Below are 19,135 nucleotides of genomic sequence, written 5' to 3'. Positions count from 1 at the left end.
TCGCACGTGCGACTCATCACGTGACGAGGGAAGGGGAACCTGGCCCCGCGCGCCCTCCGACGGGGAGCGGAAGTCTTCGGTATCGATGGTTCTGAGGGCACAGAGCGCCCTCCCCTCTCGATGGTCGCGCCAGTACCGCGGGGCCGACGGGAGGCTGGCGGACTATGCACATTTTTTTTTTCCCCCCTCATTACCTCACGAGCAGGGAGGAGGCTGCCGGGATAGCGGAGGACCGTCCCTCGGCCCCTCTCCGGTCCTCCAGCTCCCCTCGCAGCCCGGCGGCCCGGGAAAGCTCCCGGCGGGCCCTGCCCCCCCCACCCCTCCCGCCGGGCCCGCTTCTCTGGGGAGCCTCGCCTAGGCCCATGGCTCCATGAGGCGGGAGGAGGAGGAGGCGGCGGCGGCGGGGCAGCAGCAGCAGGAGCAGCAGCAGCAGCGGCGGCGGCGGCGGCTGGGCTGAGACGGAGGAGAAGCCGTGTCCGCCTCGGACGTGTACAGGAGGTGGGTGAGCGGGGGGGGTTACGCAGCGCCGGGGTCTCTGCTGCCGCGGCGGCGGGGAAGGGGTTAACGGGGAGGGGGAGCTCGCTGCCCGTGGCGCCCCCTAGCGGCGGCGGCGGTTCTGCCCCGCGGTGCGGCGGCTCCGGGCCGGGCCGGGCAGGCGGGAAGTTTGTGTGGGAGCGCGGGGTCCGGGCGGCCCTCGGCACCGCGGGTCCCGCCACAGCGCGGCGGCTGCGGCCCGGGGCTGGCGGCGTGTCCCGGGCGGGGCGAGCTCGGGGCTGCTGCCCTGGCTGGAGCAACCGCCTCCGTTAGGCCCCTGGCGCTGCTGCAGCGCTGAGGCGAGAGCCCGGCACTGCCCGCCACGTCTGCAGCTCACGGGGAGTTGCGGGCTCCGAGGAACCAGCCACGTTCTCCTGCCCCGGAGGAGGCCATCCCGTGGTGGCAGCCTGGAAAGGCTCCTCTGTCCCGGGCACAGCAGCACAACTTTCAGTAGGCACTGAAGGGAATTGCATCTTCACTTGGTCCAAGTTACACTTTTTTTTTTCTTTTTTTCTTTTTCTTTTTTTTCTTTTTTTTTTTTCCTGGTGTTTCTACAAAGGCAGAGGTCAAAGCTACAAGGATAATTTTAATTAGCTTTTGTCAGTGTTCCTTAGGCAGATAATCATTGTAAAACCTTGAGGTGAGGATTCCTGAGCAGATTCTGCACTGCTAGCACATGTGTTCTGTTTGGAGAGACACTTCTCTCCTTGGCTTCTACCAGCTCTTGTTCCATTCAGGATTGTAGGATAAGTGTTGAAACCACACGGATAAAGTTTATGTTGTTTGCATGTACAGAGAAGGGAGTTGTCCCACCCTGATTCTGGGTGCATATGAGACCCCTCTGTCCTATGTGTGCCTCCTCAGTTAAGCACCTGGAAGAATTGGAGGGATTCTCTGGTACCCACCAGAACTGAGAGTGATTTCCAGTTCTCAGTGACTGACATGTCAGTGCTTTTAGCCCCAGCTGACAGGTAGGGAACTGCTTTTCCCTCATTTTGTGTGTGTAGATCTGATGCTGATGATGGTATTGCACTTATTTAAGTTCCTACCATTGACGTGCCCCTACCATCTTCACTCATTTTCATCTGCATAGGCTTTCCTCTCTGTTCCACCCCTTCTTGTGATAATGCAAGAGCTAGCATTCACTTTCCTGCAAGTAAAATACTGTTCTAGGGGGTTTTGATACCATATCTGCTTACTGTAATCACTGCTTCCTTCTGCTCAGGCTGGAGCAGTCTCCAGCCCTCCCTCTGCCCCACATCCTGGGTGTACTCCTGAGCACAGTTGATTTATTCCATCCTAGGGAGTAGGAGCAGGTTCCAGTTAATGGACTCTGGAAAGGTGGTTTTTAGAGAGCTGTGGTTCCACCCTTGCAGCTCTTCCTCTTTGTGTCCTGCTGGGATGAGTGCTAAGCTGAGGGCAGTGTCCCCAGGAGCTGAGCCCTAAGAGTGTCCTGTGGAGCTGTTGTCACTGCTGGCAGGACAGGGAAGGAGGTGATGCTGGTGGTTTCTCAGCAGCTCGTGTGCCTGTTGACCAAGAGGGAGTAGGTAGTCTGGAAAGGCAGTGGAACTGGAGTCTGAAGTCTTTTTTCGACTCCTTTCTCCCAGTTCTGTTCTTTTTATGGGTAAGCTGCTTATGTTTTCTTATTCTGTGATGAGCTGCCTGTTGAAGTGTTCAGTACACCTCACCAGGAGCTTTGAAAGTGTGATTTCATGCATGTTGCGTACACACTCCTTACTTTAGGTGGTAATCCATCCATTCTGCTTGCTGAACCAACTTCAGTTCTCTACTTGGTTGTGCATTGTGAGGGGTTTCTTCCTCTTTTTGTTGCAAAAGCAAACCTCTGACACCTTAGCAGAAACAAGGAAGCAGCTGTTGGTTTTCCACCTGTAACTGTTTGGTGTTGCCTTTTCCCCCTCTGCCCTCTCTTTTGCCAGGGTTCTGCAGTGCTCCAGGCAGCAAGGTTCAAAGCACAATGGGAAAAAGACGCTGTGTTCCTCCACTTGAGCCCAAGCTGGCAGCTGGCTGTTGTGGGGTGAAGAAGCCCAAATTGTCTGGGAGTGGAACACACAGTCATGGGAATCAGGCCACAACAGTACCAGGCTCCAGTTCAGGTCCTCTTCAGAACCACCAGCACACAGATGGGAATAATGGAAGGGAGAACGTATCTGACTTGACTTTGGGCCCAGGAAATTCCCCAATTACTCGAATGAATCCCACTTCAGGAGCTCTGAGCCCACTTACTCGGCCCAATGGAACTGCCAACAGCACCAAGAACCTGGTGGTGACAGCGGAGATGTGCTGCTACTGCTTTGATGTACTCTACTGTCATCTCTATGGTTTCCCTCAGCCACGACTTCCTCGATTTACCAATGACCCCTAGTGAGTAAATCCATGTGCGGGAGGAAAGCTGAGAAACCAGCATCCAGAGCTGTGGTTTGGATGGGGAGGGATGAAGGGTTTCCTCTGGGGAAAAAGGGGAACACTGGTATGCAGAGAGGGAAGGAGTGAAGCGTGCTGCTTGCTTTGTCTGCCAGAAACAAAATGTTATGTGCTGTAAGTGTAACAAAGAGTTTTATGTTTGTTGGTGAAGTGGAGCTTTCAAGAGGGGCCTTCAAGGGAGAAGATGCTGAGCTCTGCAGAAAGAGCAGTAGGCAAAATAAGAGGAAGTGTGTGGGGCTTCTTCAGGCCGCAGTCTGGTGTGCTGCTTGAGGCACTGCATGCCTTGTTGAGGAGTGCAAACCCACTTGTGTTAATGTGCTGTTAAAGCTGTCTCCCTTCATGGTAAATAGATTCCTTTGCAAGAAATTAACTGTGCTGTGCCACCCATAAAATTATACTAAAAGAGTGAGTGAAACCAAAATTAAGAGTTTTCAGAAAACTTAAAAATAATGTCATTAATTTGAATCCTACGTGAAATGTCAGGCACTAATGGCATTAATTTGAGGAGGATCCTGCTTCAGATATCAGGTACTAACTTGGCAAAGGGACAAAGGGAGACTGCAAAGCAGTTGGAAAGCCAAGAAAGTAAAAAGCTGAAACAAGTTTCCCCCTCATCCTGAAACAAGTGCTGAGCTGGTGAGAATTGAACAAGAGCACTCACAAGGGGGTTCAGTTGTCCAGGTTAATGGATTTAGCAGGGATGGAAAGCAGAAGTTTGCCAGTTGTGGAAGTGCAAAACTGTGTTATGGAGATGGTGCCGGTTGGGTTAGGTGGGGAGTAATGAAGAGGTAACAGTCAAGGACAATACCAAGGTTAAGAATGGAGGTGTCTATGAGGAGAAGGATTTATGAAGATATTTTGCTTTGATCAGATGGAGCCGATGTGCATCTGCAGGTTGAACGTGTAGGTGTGGAAGTGTTAAAGTTGTTAAAATTTTTGGAGGAATTACAGGGGAAAGATCAATGCCAGATACACCCCCTGACACTCCTCCAGGGGCCACCTCCATAACAATAAATAAAATAAAAAGGTTTTGCCATCCTTAATGTAAATTCATGAAATTTAAGTTGTTGTAAAGCAACAATAGCTTGAACAGGTCAAGGACTTTTTTCATGGCTTGATTGTCTCTCCACGTTTATTGGCTGCCAGCACAGATGTAGCTTGTGCTTCCATGCAGTCATTACCCAAGCAGGATTATGGATTTGTGTCCCAAGTGCTGCCACAGAGTAAGCTCTTCAATATTGTAATTACAAGTGAATGGAGAAATACTCTGGGCTGGAATACAGAACAGGGACTCCACATGCTGACATCTGTCTGCTGTTGTGTTTCATACGTAGGTTAAGTAGGCTCCTTTCAGAAAATGATGCCTTAATCTGGTTATTATTTTGTCATTTGGAAAACAGAGGTAGTTTGTTCTTTTGTTCTGTTCTCAAGTCAAAAAGATTGTTTTATGCAGATCCATTGTTTTGGTGTTAAAGGAGATTTCTAGCTGGATTTTGTTGCTTTTTCTTCTGACTAGTTTCTAAAAGGGTGCTCATTCAGGAATCTCAACTGTTTGACTTTTATGCTCAAATTTGAAAAGTTAAAAATAATTCACTACGTGTTTCTGTGCTGATCATTTCTGATAACATAAGTTTTTTAGATCAGTGCTCCAAAGTGAAACCAGCTCTTTTCTTTTATTCCCTTCCAGGCAAAGGCCTGCCTGAATTTTCTTGTGTTTCAGAACAGGGGTGGTCCCTTTGTGACATTTATTGCTGTAAGAGATCTTTGAACAAAACAAAGTTGTTAACCAGAAGTCTCTCTGAACAGATAGGCTGAAAAGAAAGAAGAGTTTGTTGCTGGGAGGAACAGAAAGTGCACAGGTTAACAGATCTTTTACACTGGTGCTGAACCCCAACTGAAAAAGATAGAAGCAGTCAGGAAGGTCAGGATTCTGCATGAACAGGGTCCTAACATGGAAGTTACAGATTTATGGCTTGAAAACCACTGTGAATTCCAAGTTACCAGCTTGACAGGCTGTGTGCATGGACAAGCAGCTTGATGGGAGTTCTGGAGCTGGTAGGTACCTCTGGTGTAAGGAAACCTTACATACACATTAGCAGTGGTGTTCACAAAGCAATGCAGTGAAGATGGTATTGCAAAGCTTGTAGTTATGTCTGAATTAACTAGGCAAATGAAGAATATCCTTTTGGCCATTCAGGTTACTGGAAAAAAAAATGACAATTTTGTGCCTGCATGGCATGGTGAATTGGTTACTTCTTCCTCTGCTACAGTCCTTCATTATTTTTTGAGGCTTTTTTCCCCAATACTAGGTATTACAAACTGGTATTAAGTCTACACCATGCAAATCTGTAGTTGCCATGCAAGACAAATAATAACAGACTTGTTTCACAAAATCTGTACTAGAACAGATTTTTTCCTTGTACCAGCAAAATTCTTGTTTGAACAAACTGTATTTTGCTACTTTAAAACTCCTTTTGTAGTTGCATTGGAGAAGCTGATACTAAGTCATTGACATTGCCCTCTCCTCAGCCCAGCAAACACTTAGGTAGGATGTTGTGGCTGGGGGCAAGTGGTCGCCAGAATCTGCTGAGGGTGTGGCAGCAAGATACTGGGAGGTGCTCCTGGGTGAAGATGGGCAAAAGATGGTTGTGACTTTTCTCCACACCATGGAAGAGGCTTCTCCAGGAAGGACTGTGAGCTGCACCTCTGGTTTGCTAGTGGTTTTATATTCTTCAGATACAGAAACAGTATCTTTTCTATATTGAAGTACTTTTAATAGTGAAATATTATATACTTGTACAGTTATTCTTTTTATGCCTCAGTTGTTACAACCACAGTGAAAAATTGCTTAAAATGTGCTTTAAGGTATTTTAAAATATGACAGCCCTCTGAATGTAATTATCTGGTTCTTTCTGATTATCTCTCTTCTATTATAGAGGCGGAAACCTGTGTCACAGCTCAGTGGAAGCATCTGTGGTTTGGGGTTGTTTGGTTGGGTTTTATTGTTTTGTTTTTTTTTTAAGGGAAAAGTGGTGAATTGGAAATGTGAACCTGTAATTTTAATTGAAGAAGAGAATTGGATTTGTATTCTGTCAGTGATGCTTTTAATTTTCTCTCTTTTCTGTTTGGGGCAAGTGTCATGTGGACTAAATAATTTCACTTTAATTAGATTAAGCTAGATCTCTGCTGAGCTTGTGACAGTTATGTTTCTCAGAAATCTCCTCTCTAAGTTTAGTATATTTTTTGTTACTTTTCTAATGCTTTCTTTTGCTCTGTTTCTGTTTTCTGTTTCAACATGTGGTAGCTAGGTGGAAGTATAGAGGAATGATATCCTGCAAGTGCCATGAAGTGTTGTTGGGAAAGTAGAACAGCAAATTCTCTGTCTTGGTGAAGCAACCGTAAGGTGGCTGGTGGTTGTAGAAGAATGTTTCTGCTTCCTCTGCAGGCAAAGTACTTGACAATTATAACTTAGAGCTATTTTGGTTACTACTTCTGCTGTTGGTCACAGGTGGTAACTAGATCCTGACTGATAGAGGTTTTTAATCTCATTTTTGCTCTGAGGATCACCATTGGGCATTGCCTCCTTGCTACAATTTAAATAGTGTTCTAACTAATGAGACATAAGAAGCTCTGTTCCCTGCATTTGAAAAGCCATCCACTTTCCATGCTGGTGGGGTTGTCTGAACAGAATCTCTTCATAATTTTTGTAGTGTTTGCTGCAAATCATAGAATCATCTGGGTTGGAAGGGACCTCTGAGATCATCAAGTCCAACCCTTGCTCCACTACTGCCACGGTTACCAGCCCATGGCACTGAGTGCCACATCCAGTCTCTTTTTAAATATCTCCAGGGACAGAGAATCCACTACTTCCCTGGGCAGCCCATTCCAATGTCTGATCAGATAGATTTTTTTTTTTTTTTTTTTTTTTTTAAAAAATCCTAGGGGTTAGAAGGGACCTCGAAAGATCATCTAGTCCAACCCCCCCTGCCAGAGCAGGGCCTTTCAAGAGATATAAGAATGTGAGGAAAGTAAGTGTCTGCTCTCGGATGTAGAATCAATTACTCTAATTTCATGTTCTAGAACTCCTGTCAATGTTTAGTTACATAAATGACTTCATTAACACCACTTGTTTTCTATTGTGTTACTTAGCTTTTCAAGTTCAGTAGAAATCCACTGGCTGATGTTTGGAATCACTAATGTCTAACTTTCCTATTTATGCTTGGGTTTGAAGTGACCACATCTTGTATTCAGTACTCTGTAATTTGAAAAAGTGAGATCAGACATCCTGTTTTTATAATCATATCAGCATCATCAGTTGCCTTGCAAAATTTTCCAGCTGTTTGGACATTCCTGCAGAGCTGCAGTCACCACTGTCCTTTCTTTACTGTTTCTCTCTAGAGCTGTTTGCGTTTTCATTCACTTGTGTAGAAATTAACTTTCTGCATTTAATATTCACAGTCATCTCTACCTCTTTACCTCTGTAGAACTCTTTTGAAAATCCTTGTTTGAGTTTGAACAATGTAGTATTTTTGATATGTATTCAACAGGAGAATCTGTGCACAAATTCAAATGTAATGTAAGAGCTGTGAATGTACACTGTTTGTTTGAGCCCTAGGGATGGACCCAGTTGCCATATCCTCATGGAAATAAGAGGAAAGAAACCCCTTGGCTTGATTTTTAGCCCTCAAAAAAAAAAAACCAAAACAAGGTGTTTATTTCAAACCTGAGTTGTAGATGGTTTGTAGAAAACTTAGGGGTGTTTAGGTTCAAGGGTATGATAAGTAAATATTCTTATATTAATTTTTATATAGGTTGTCATGTAAGCTAGTGGATGCTACTAAGCAAGGCCATTATTCACAAAGGTAACCAGTGGGGTCAAATATCCATACCACTCATTAGAAGATGGTGTGGAGGGTGGTCAGCACTTAGAGTGAACTGGTGGAGAGAAAGGAGTGTGCTGGAAAGGTTGGGGGAGGTGTTGGGTTTGCATGTGGGGGTTGTATTATTCCTAGATAGCTGGTGAGAAAACATGCCTGCTGGAGTGTGTTAGAGGGAGAGAAAGCAAGCGCATCTAGAAGGCAAATGCTCTTTGACACCTTGTTGGTCTCCCCTTAGCAACCGAGTTATCTCTAGAGGTTGGAGTATTTCTCTTTTTTGCCTTCTTAGCCCACTCTTTGTGACGTGGAAGACGGGGCGAGACAAGCGGCTTCGTGGCTGCATTGGGACCTTTTCAGCCATGAATCTTCACTCAGGACTCAGGGAATACACATTAACCAGGTAATTATGTTGAAAATGAAATAAGTCTCAAATGAGATTAATTGCTGAAGATCTACAAGGATTCAAGGTTAAGATGTTGGATCAACATAGTTTAATTTAGTATGCTTCACAGTAAAATAAATTGCGAGATGTGTGATAGGGTGAGGTGATACATTAGGATCTTTGCAACAAGTGAACTTGAGCTGACATTTTAAGGCTAGTGACACATCTGTCTTGCACACAGTTTTGACATCTGACATGGCAAATAATTTCTCTCCCACTGCAGTAAGTGTAGGACAGCATCAGAAACAGTGCACTAGGTTTTGTGCATTAGAGTTTGCTGGATTAGGAAGAGATGCAAGTCCCTTTCTCCACAGTAGCAAAGAGAAATGTGTTTCACCAAGGCATAATCAAAAAGGGAATGGCTGAGGAACTGAAAGTTTAATTAAATGCTTTCATTAGGCCAAATATCTTCTCTTTCCTTTAGTGCACTTAAGGACAGCCGATTCCCCCCCCTGACCCGCGAGGAGCTGCCCAAACTCTTCTGCTCTGTCTCCCTCCTCACTAACTTTGAGGATGCCAGTGACTACCTGGACTGGGAGGTGAGAACAGCTGCATTTGGAACTCTGCATCACTCTCTCGTTCCATTTGGGTTCGGGTTAGTACATGGTGATGTGTCTCCTTTGTTATAGGGTTTTATGGGGATAGAGAGACTGGGAATAGAAGAAATGGGCTTGAAAAATAGAAGGAAGGAAGGAAGAGGATGGGCTAGCACTGTGCTCTTGGTTGGGAAAGGCTCTCAGTGGGGATAAAAGAAACTTGAAAGTGTTTTATGGATTTGGCCCAATAGGAGGTATGTAAAAACCTGGGAAGTATTTTGATGCTGTGAATAGAAGCTGGGGATAAAAAGTAGTCCAGATCAAAGGTATTGATCATTTTTAGGACCTTATACATGAAAGTGTATTTAGTTCAGGAGGATTAAGTAGAGTTTGTGGGTGGGCTATTTTAGATATGACTCTTGTCTTTGTTTCCCAGTGTAAGAGATAGAAAATGGTCAGACTTCTGCCAAGCCTTACTTCAGAAGTGCCAGGGAGACTGGTTAGCTCATCAGGGGAGGGCGGCAGAGTTCCCTTTGCTTTGCTGAGAGCTGCTTGTGAAACCCGTTTTGCAAGGACAGAGTAGAGAAGAGAATGACCTTATCCAGGCAAAAGCCACACTGGCCAGAGAGAGAGACACACCCACACATAGTGTTGTGGGAATGACAACTTGATCGTGGGCACAGCACTAGCAAACACTTCTTATTTGGCTGTTCATTTCCATCTCTAGGTTGGGATCCATGGGATCAGAATAGAGTTCATCAATGAGAAAGGTGTCAAACGGACAGCCACGTATTTACCTGAGGTTGCTAAGGAACAAGGTGGGTTTGAGATGGCAGCCCAACACGTCAACACGTTGTCACAGAATTGGGTAACATAAATCTGTGGATTGGGTTTGAATTGCAGTGCTGTCCTCATAGTAGTGCCACGGAGCCACCAGGCTTAATCTGGATAACTGACACCTGATGCAGCTGCAGCTGGGTTTTCATCCGGCCTTTTCTCTCATCCCACAACTGTGCACAGCTGTATCTTTGTGTAAAAAAGTTTGAGGGCTTAAGAAATAGATGATCTCAAAGTATGGATCTTCCAGCTTCATCCAGCATTGCATCTTTCCTCTTCTATGTTTCTTCCACCAACTAGGATAACTGCAGGCTGCACAGCGCCAACAGGAGAGTCTCTTTCCTCCTCATTCTTGCTAAAGTAGCATCCTCCAGATGAGGGCAGGAAGCAGGGCCCCTCTGGAGCACACTTCCCACTCAAATATAGTAGCGGTCACCATGGTAACTGCTCAAAATATTGCCTCCTTTCCTCCACCTAGCGGAGTGGAGTGCTTGCATCCTCCTGGCTCTGGGGCAAAAGGTTAAGGTAGGAATTTTAACTCTGATCTCTCACATAGCAGTGCACTGAGCTATCTCTAGAGCATCAGGTTGATCCCAGTTTGTCTGTGTTAAGAGCTAAGTATTACCTTATTTTAAGGCTTAGGGACTAAAATTGAGTAGCACATGATAAAAACAGTTCCAGGTCCCTTTTACAGGAGAAAGGCACAGACCTTTTTAAGAAGGCAGGTCATATGGAAAATAGAATTACTGTTTTCTAGACCAGTTCCAATATGAGTTAAAAGGGGCTGACGTGCAGATGCTGTGCATGCGTAAGGCCATGTACCTCCAGTTCAACACTGGTATTTCTAAAAGCTCAAAGTTTCCTGTGTAGTTGTTGGTTTTTCTAGAGGTCTTTTAATGCATCTCTTACATTTTTGAGATGTCATTTTTATACTGAAAAATTTCCCTTGCTTCTGTTTCTTGACAGATTGGGATCAGATCCAGACTATAGACTCCTTACTCAGGAAAGGTGGCTTTAAGGCTCCCATTACCAATGATTTTAGGAAAACGATTAAACTTACCAGGTAAGTCAGTACATTTGTTGTCTTTTAAAAGTGATTTGTGGGTAATTCAAAGTGTTTGTGCTTGATGTAAATCTCCATGCCTCTTTCAGATGAGGGATATAGTCTGAAAGACAAAACCATACGTGTTGGGCATGTAACATATATGGAGCGAAGCATGGTATGTTTGGTCCGTGCAGGATTGTAGTTAGGATTTCCTAAGAGAAGTGCCTCTGGGTTTAATATTGCCATCCACATGAAAGATCAAAACAAGCAGAACCTCTGAAAGGGAAAATGGGTGATTTTTTTTTTAATATTGTTTCTTTCCAGTCATCTTCATTTTCTGTCTGCTCATTTGTGGATGGTGTAGCAATCTGGAGGTGACACCAAACCACACTCAAAATTGGCTGGTTTTCAGAATTTACTTGCTTTCTATTCCCCCAGATACTCTGTTGGTTTCAGCTCCCTTTATAAGTAAAAATTGGGGTATTCTGGTTTTGTATAGAAACACTAATTTGTCAGGTTGTTCCTTACCTCTGAAAAAACAAAGTGGCTATGCAGCTGTTTTTTAACAGGAGAGGACAGGATGAAGGTTTTCATTAAAATCTGGTGTAACACGGACTTAGTGCTACTACTTTGAGGTTCTCTCTTGTGTAGTTGCTTTAGAAGCACCTGGAAATCTCTGGTGTCTCAGGAGTGACTTCGTGTTTTGTAAATTCTGATTGTTCAGCATGGACTAAGTCACATACATGCTACAATAAACCTCCTTTTACCCATCTCCCCATCATTTTGTTCCACTAGTCTTTCAAATGTGAAAATGAGCACACAAGAAAGTGGTAGTGAAGTACTAGTTATTTAGTCTCTGAAACAGAGTCTTCTTCCAGGAAGCTTTTCATGCCCTTTATCTTTTTTTCCACAGCCAGTGGATAAAAAGAATATAAATTAATGGCTTGTTTGCATTGTGCAGGAGTCCCCTTAATTATGATTGCCTTGAATAGGGTTCAGTTTTTGGGACACTGAAGCTAATTCAAGCTTAGTTGGGTTATTCAGAGTACTGCATGAGGCAATATGAGCCCAAGCAGGTTATGAAGTCAGTGATTTCCCGTTGGTTGTTGCTGGCTGTGACATAAAAGATGATCTGACATGGATGTTTTTTCAGTCTAGTCTGTTTCTCTTGGATGTTCTGTTGATGTTGTTTCCTGCTGCTGCTCCCCAGGTACCGCAGTGAGAAGGTGACAATCAGTTATGCAGAATACATGGCTTCCCGTCAGCATTGTTTCCAGAACGGAGCTCTTCATGCCCCTCCCCTCTACAATCATTACTCCTGACACACGGCTGCATGACCAGTCCCACTCCCCAGTTGCTGCCAATGGCTATGACATCATTGGGGCAGATGCCTCCTCTTCCTGGTCCAGTTACTTCTATTACTGCACCATTTTATGATGCTAGCTTCCGTTGCCAAGTCTGCCTTCCAGCTGACCTGGGGGGAGAATGAGAGCGTGACAGAACTTCTGGGGCCCAAGCCTTATCTCAGCCTTCCTCCTAACGGGGATCCAGTTGGATTGGGGCTCCGTACCTACAAACTGTTGTGAAGTGCAGAAGACCTCTAGGAGTGAAAGTGCCACTTTGGACTGATCCTGTCTTGTGTGTTACCAACACTCTGGAATCTTGAGTTGCTTGTTTTGGAAGCCCCCAGATCAAGTGGGAGCATTCCCCTGGCAGCCTGGGCAACGGAGTCCAACAAAACATTTTTTAGGTTCTTTTTAATTTTTTTTAACTTCTTTTATCTGTTGTGTACCAAGAGCTGATTGCAGTCCCCACACATTGCAGGCAGACAATATGATATTGGGGTTATGGAGGGGTTAAACATCTGGGTAGCACCCATCCTTATGGACAGAAAACAGGTGAAGATGTGGAGAAACATTCAGATGGTATCACAGGTTAATCTGATATTTAAATAAACCCTAGAAGGCTTTAATTATCAGCTCCCACTGTAGGTTGGATTCTTGAGAAATTCTCTTGGTTTACGGTTTTCTGGGTTTTCAGCCTGTCCTGTGTAGTGCAGCCTGCTGTGGCACAGAACAGGGCAGTGCCTTTAGGAGCAACATGGCAGGGGCTGTGTCATCCAGGGAGGAATTACTGCAATGTTCTGGCCAGGCTCCTCTGCTTGGACCAAGTATTGTGTCCACACATTTCTAATGGAGCCTAATGGGATTAGGGTTGGGGAGGGGTTTGCAGGGCACTGGCTATAGTCACACAAGTGAGCCTAGTGACTAAAATTTGTTTAACTTAAGCTAACAGTCTCGGGGACCTTCCTTTTGGTAGGACAGCCACGTTCTCTGATGTGATTATCAATCTTGAGAGCTGCAAGTATTCCAGTTTCTAGCAAGCCTATGGAATAGAGCTGTGTGGTTTCACTGTTACCTTACACAGTTTAGTCATTACCACATCAAGACCATGAGTGGGGAAAGCTGTATTTCCAAAGCTATGTGAAACTTGAGTGCATTCTGTATTTCTTCTCCTCCCATCATTGATGATTACGAGAAATATTCCTAAGGGGAGTTACCTAGTTTTTATTCTGCAGTGTAATTGAGGGATGTCAAACTAAATTTGTATGCTCTCCATGAAGACAGTTTTACTTCAGGAAACATTTTTTTTTCTTTTTGTTCTGTTTTCCAAGTTTCTGAAGGGTCAACAATGATCAGGAAAGAAAATACAAGTGTGTAATAGAGTAGTGGCTGTTTGGTTGCATCTGTCTTTAAAGTTTGCTTGTGTGTGGTAATGATGGCTTCTAAAATGGGCTGGTGTTGCAAGACTGAAATTCCCCCCTGGCATGTCAGAGAACAGGGCTGGTAGAAAGCTCAGCACTGCCTGCTGCTGCTCCTCTTGGGCCCAGAGAAGCAAACAGAACTGTGAGGTTTTGCTTCATGTTGGTCTAATGTTCTGCTGGAGGAGGCACAATGGAAAGGAGGGAGTCCTACGCTGGATAAAGGTGCAATATTGACCCAGCTTTCCTCCTGCACTGGGTCATTCTTATAGATTGCCACTTTTCCCCTGTGATGTTGAAAAACAATTGAAGATTAAGGGATTGTTTCGTTATTTCCTGCTGCTGAGAATAAATCCGTCTTGTTACAAACTTGAGTGGTTTGTAATTACTCTCCCAGGTGCCACATGGAGTTGGGGGAGGGTGGGGTCAGCTCTGGACATACCATGCACCTCTCAGCTGTCAAACAGTATGATACATAGGGCTACACTTATTACTGGTCAAGTGTTCTATGTTAGAATTTAATTTCTGAAAGGTATTTAAAAAAAAAAAAAAATGGTGCTAAAACTTCACCCCTGGGCACGTTCAGTGAGACTGGTCATGCAGGCACACAGTGCCAAGCTTTCCAACAATATGGTTTGTTTTTCAAATGTTTGCCCTGTTCTGTGTCTTCAACCGTGTATAGTGTTTTACCAATTTCATTTTATTTGAATAGGGGATGTCTAAGGGGTGGGGTGGGGAGGGTTAGCTATCATTTTTAAAGAACAGAATTTTAGGATTGAGTGACTTGGTTGGTTTGAGCCTGAAGTGGGATAGATGGTTTGGGACTGGGGAAGCCTTATCCTCTCCCACTTCCGTTTCCCCACTCAGTCTGTTTAAAAAAAAAATTAAAAAGCAAAACAAAAATGCCTCTAAATATGTACTGTGTTCCTGTCTTATTGCAGTGAGAAGAGAATCTACCAAATCAGAAACACTGGTCTGCTGCCTGAGAAACAGGCCCTCTCAGCTTTAGTCCCATAAGGGTCCAGCTATAAAATCAGTCAAAAAGTGTATCAATAGTTAAATGAGCTCAGAAAAATGTATGACAAGGACAGGTGGTCTCAGGAAATAATCCCATTTCTAGATCATTACATGGCAGCTATGCATAAGGATGAAAAAAGGTGAACTTTGAGTTGCCTCAGGAGGGAGGCAACCAAAATCAAGGACCAAGTGATGGAAGCATTTCTCCATGGTTACTTGGCTGGGACAGCAGGTTGGAACTAGTCCTTCTCAAAGCAACTTGTTACCTGGTTTGATCTGGATTTAACTCATCCTTAGAAGCAAGTGCCTTTTGGTCTAGAAGGGCTTATTCTCATGACAACCACAACTGAGAAATAATCTCTACAATTAGGAATTGTCTTTGTTTTACAGTAACTGCAGGAGAATGTCTTTGATCACTGGAGTCTGTCAGTGTTGGAATGTTTCCACTGTGAGGTTCTTAATTTTTCTTTTGTAACGTTCAATAGTCAATCTCAACTAAGGCCATTTCCATTTGGGAACATATTATGGTCAAAATATCACATATCTACACTTTATCAGAACAAAAATGTTAGGACATCTAAGAGTTAATTTTAACCTTTGAACAGAATAATTTGTTTTCATAGTACATTAACAAACATTTACAATCTTCACTGACTATTAGTTCTGTTTGTATTCTGGAAATTACATGTTGTTTTGTTAGGTTTTTTTTGGTTAATTTATTTCTTTACAGCAGGAGACCTCTTTTGACCTTCAGTGCAGAGATGTCAGACCAGTTCTTTGTATTACACTTGGTTGCCTCCTACCTATATAATAACTTCTGAGTGTACATAATTGAGCTCTATCCTCTAATGAAGTATTGTAGAGAATAAATCATAATGGATAAAGATTATTTGTGCTGTCTTCTTTATATGGTTTCTCACAGTTTCTAGGGGGGGTAAGATGAAGTCTTTTACCTAGAAAAATGAGTGTTCTAATGTATGAATATCAAACCTTGAAACTGCATTAAGCATTCGGAGCCAGGGAGGTTGCCAGGACGGTTTGACAGCTGCCTGGAAGCACAGAAATAGTCAAGATGTGCTTGCTAGAAAAAGGCGAGGAAAAATAGCAGGAAAATTGAAAATAAAGATTCAATGGGTTTCATTAACAATGGCACGGCAAAGTATCTTTGTATCCTGAAATCATGTTTGCTTGACATTAACCCTATGAGTTGTCATTATGGTGAAACATGTAAACCATACAGATACATAATTCTGTATCCCACTGAAAAGCCTGTATTTGTAAATCTGGCTTAAACTACCAAAACACTTCAAATTTTTTTTTGTCTGTTAAAATGAACTAATGAAAACAGATTAGCTGTACTTCACAGGTTGTAGTCTTCAGGTTTATTTCTGGAAAAATTAAAACGTTACTTCCAGAAAACAAAACACCCATCTTTGTCAATTCTAACTAAATATTTTACTCTTTATAGAATCACAGAATTGCTCAGGCTGGAAAAGACCTTCAAGATCAAGTCCAACCTTGTCCTAGCCCTATTACCCTATTTCTGATGACCAACCACTAAACTATGACCCCAGGCACCACAACCAGATGATTTTTAAACACATTTAGGGATGGAGACTCAATCACCTCCTTGAGGAGCCTGTTCTAGTGCTTAACAAACCTTTCTGTAAAGCAGTTTCTCCTGATATCCAACCTAAATGTCCCCTGACACACCTTGAGGTTATTTCCAGTTGTCCTGTCATCTCTCACCAGTGAGAAGAGACCAACTCCACTATCACTACAATTCCCTTTCAGGTATTTGTAAAGAGTAATAAGGTCTCCCCTCAGCCTCCTCTCCCCTGGACTAAACAGCTCCAACACTCTCAGCTGCTCCTCACAAGGGATGATTTCCAACCCCTCACCAGCTTTGTTGCCCTTCTTTGGACTTGCTCCAACACCTCAATGTCCTTTTTGTGTTGAGGTGCCCAGAACTGAACACAGTACTCAAGGTGGGGCCTCACCAGTGCTGAGTACAGGGGCAGGATTACTTCCCTAGTCCTGCTGGTCTCACAATTTCTCATACAAGCCAGAAAGCCATTGGCCTTCTTGGCCACCTGGGCACATTGCTGGCTCATATTCAGCTGACTGTCAATCGATGTCCTTTTCTGCCAGGCAGCTTTCCAGCCACTCTTCTCCAAGCTTGTAGCATTGCCTGGGGTTGTTGTAACCAAAATGCAGGACCTGACACTTGGTCTTACTGAATTTCATACAGCTGGTCACAGCCCAATGATCCAGTCTGTCCAGGTCCCTCTGTACAGCCTTTCTACCATCCAGCAGATCAACACTCCCTCCCAGCTTGGTGTCAGCTGTGAACTTACTGAGGGTTCATTCAGTCCCCTCATCAAGATCATTAATAAAGATGTTAAATGGGAGTGGCCCCAGCACTGAGCCCTGAGGGGGCACCATTTGTGACTGGCTGCCAACTTAACTCCATTGACCACAACTCTTTGGGCCTGGCCAACCAGCCAGTGTTTAACCCAGCAGAGTATGTGCCCATCCAAGCCTTGGGCATCCAGCTTTTCCATGAGGATGTCATGGGGGACAGTGTCAAAGGCTTTACTGCAGCGCAGGCAGGCTACATCAGCAGCCTTTCCCTCATCCGCTAAGCAGGTCACCTCATCATAGAATGAGATCAGGTTTGTCAAGTAGGATCTGCCTTCCATGAACCCATGCTGATTGGGACTGATTAGTTCTCTGCTGTGCTCATTTATCCAAATAACAAATGTTCAAAGATCTGTGATTTGACATCTTCCAGTTTATCTCTTGCAGTCTGTTTGTAATGTGCTCTTTTTCCCAGTAGGCCGGGAACAGTTCACTGAGGCACCAGTGCAAGTTCATGAGAGTGGGGGCAGGTTCATAGTGTATCCCCCAAAGGCCTGTGTTTGCCTTTCTTTAAGGGGCACAGATTGACTTATTTAGGTCTGGCAAAATGTTTTCCTTAGGTTGGTTAGTCACCTAGATGTGAGCTCTTTGGGTAAAACGGGCAGGGATGCTTCTCATCCAGACAAGGTTGTTCAAAGCCTTATCCAGGCTGCCTGTGAGTACCTCCAGGGAGGGGTCAGCCACAGCTTCTCTGGACAATCTATTTGAGTCACCACCTTCTTACTGAAGAACTTTTTCCTAAGATACAATCTAAACCTCTTCTCCTCCAGTTTGTCCTGGTTTGGGCCAGGATAAAGGTAATTTTCTCTCTTGTACTTTTGCTTTCAGCTAAGTGTCTCGTAAGTAGCTGCACTTGCTGAAATTAACAGCAAGTTTCTCAGTGTCTGCTTCTAGGACTGATAACACTCGATGTTTATAGTTACAGATAGAGACTGGTATGCAGAGCCAAGGACAGTGCTCAGTTCTGAGGAACATTTTGCCCCCCCCAGAAGGAGAAAAGGAGTAAAAAGGTCACACCTGAATCCCTCCTTTGGGGAGGAACGGACAAGCTAGACGGCCAAAATTGACCAGAGTATTCCATCCCATACACAGCATACTCAGTATAAATTTGAGGGATCACAAGGGTCAAACTCCTTTTTCCTTTTCCTTCCTGCTTCCCCTTCTTTGCCTGTCTCTGTTTTGGCATCCTGGGTGGTTTCCATCCATTCGTCTGCCTGTGGTCCTGATCTGTGCCATCCTAAATCTGTGTGTTCCTGCCTCAAGATCCCTACTGCTGCCAACTCCAGGAGTCCAGCCTGGACTTTCCCAGGGCTGCAGCCTTGGTGGTGACGTGAGAGTTTACTGGGGGAAAGGGAGGAGGGACATGGTATAAATTTTCCTGTATATTTGTATATATTTAGTAATTTTTCCTATTTATCATTACTGTTTCATTAACGTTGTGCAGTTTAGTTTCCAACCCATAAGCTTCTCTCCCTTATTCTCTCCTTTCTTTATCAGGGAGGGGCATTAATAGAGAGCATCTCTTACTCGGTTTAATTGCCAGGCCAGTGTTAAACTGTGACACAGTTTAAATCCATTTCCCCTTGTCCTATCACTGGACACTCCTATGAAAAGTCCCTCTCCAGCCTTCCTGTAGGTTCCCTTCAGGTGTTGGAAGGCAGCTCTAAGGTTCCCCTGAAGTCTTCTCTTCTTCAGGCTGAGCAAACCCCAGCTCCTCCGCCTCTCCAGCCCCTGGATTGTCTTTGCAGCCTTCCTCTGGACTCGTTCCAACAGATCGTTCCAATACTGCTCTCTAAGTTATTTTGCTGCCAGTGTTCCTGTGACATGGTGTCAGGAAGAAGCTGTCACCAGTTTTAGCTTGACTGCGTACTTTTAGGGACCTGTGGATTACCGTCGGCCAGCCTGAAAAAGTAACACTCGTCAGCGTGTTATTTATTTACCACACCCGTACTCCTTCCTCCTACACTCGGCTGTATTATCCACAGCAAGCTACCCACGAGTCCTGGCCTCACCGGGGAGGCTGCCGCGGTTGCCAGCTCCTCCGTCATCTCCGGGCAGGCTCCGTCAGAGGTTTCTGGTCTGTCTTCACGGAAAACAAACTTCACCGATCGTACTGCTCAGCGAGCCCGAGCACCGCCCTCAGGGCCGCTTGGCCCACGCCTCGCTCCCCGCTCCCGCCGTTGCCCCACAGCGGTCCCCGCCCCTCAGGCAGGGCGGCTGCGC

General features: G+C 44.7%; 1 protein-coding gene across 2 annotated transcripts; it reads left to right on the top strand.

Moving 5' to 3' along the window:
- The first annotated feature begins 187 nt into the window (after window positions 1-187).
- On the top strand, window positions 188-14,163 carry AMMECR1L (AMMECR1 like). Of its 2 annotated transcripts, none has more exons than XM_030455930.1 (7): window positions 188-498; window positions 2,472-2,916; window positions 8,143-8,253; window positions 8,720-8,834; window positions 9,559-9,649; window positions 10,635-10,731; window positions 11,924-14,163. In XM_030455930.1, exons 2-7 carry the CDS (start codon window positions 2,510-2,512, stop codon window positions 12,033-12,035), a joined length of 933 nt encoding a protein of 310 aa, XP_030311790.1. In that variant the 5' UTR covers window positions 188-498; window positions 2,472-2,509; the 3' UTR covers window positions 12,036-14,163. The 2 variants fall into 2 exon arrangements, with proteins under 2 accessions (XP_030311790.1, XP_030311791.1); XM_030455931.1 differs by lacking the exon at window positions 188-498 and adding an exon at window positions 1,498-1,505.
- The last annotated feature ends 4,972 nt before the right edge of the window (window positions 14,164-19,135 follow it).

The sequence above is a fragment of the Calypte anna genome, chromosome 9, assembly GCF_003957555.1.
Source record: "Calypte anna isolate BGI_N300 chromosome 9, bCalAnn1_v1.p, whole genome shotgun sequence".
NCBI lineage: Eukaryota > Metazoa > Chordata > Aves > Apodiformes > Trochilidae > Calypte > Calypte anna.
The sequence above is the reverse complement of the archived record's forward strand: the minus strand, read 5'-3'. Positions and strand labels throughout refer to the sequence as shown.

Coding starts and splice junctions, on each gene's coding strand:
- AMMECR1L (XM_030455930.1), top strand. CDS start 2,510: ATGGGAAAAAGACGCTGTGTTCCTCCACTTGAGCCCAAGCTGGCAGCT. Junction 8,835..9,558: donor GTGACTACCTGGACTGGGAG/GTGAGAACAGCT, acceptor TTCCATCTCTAG/GTTGGGATCCATGGGATCAG. Junction 10,732..11,923: donor AAAACGATTAAACTTACCAG/GTAAGTCAGTAC, acceptor GCTGCTCCCCAG/GTACCGCAGTGAGAAGGTGA.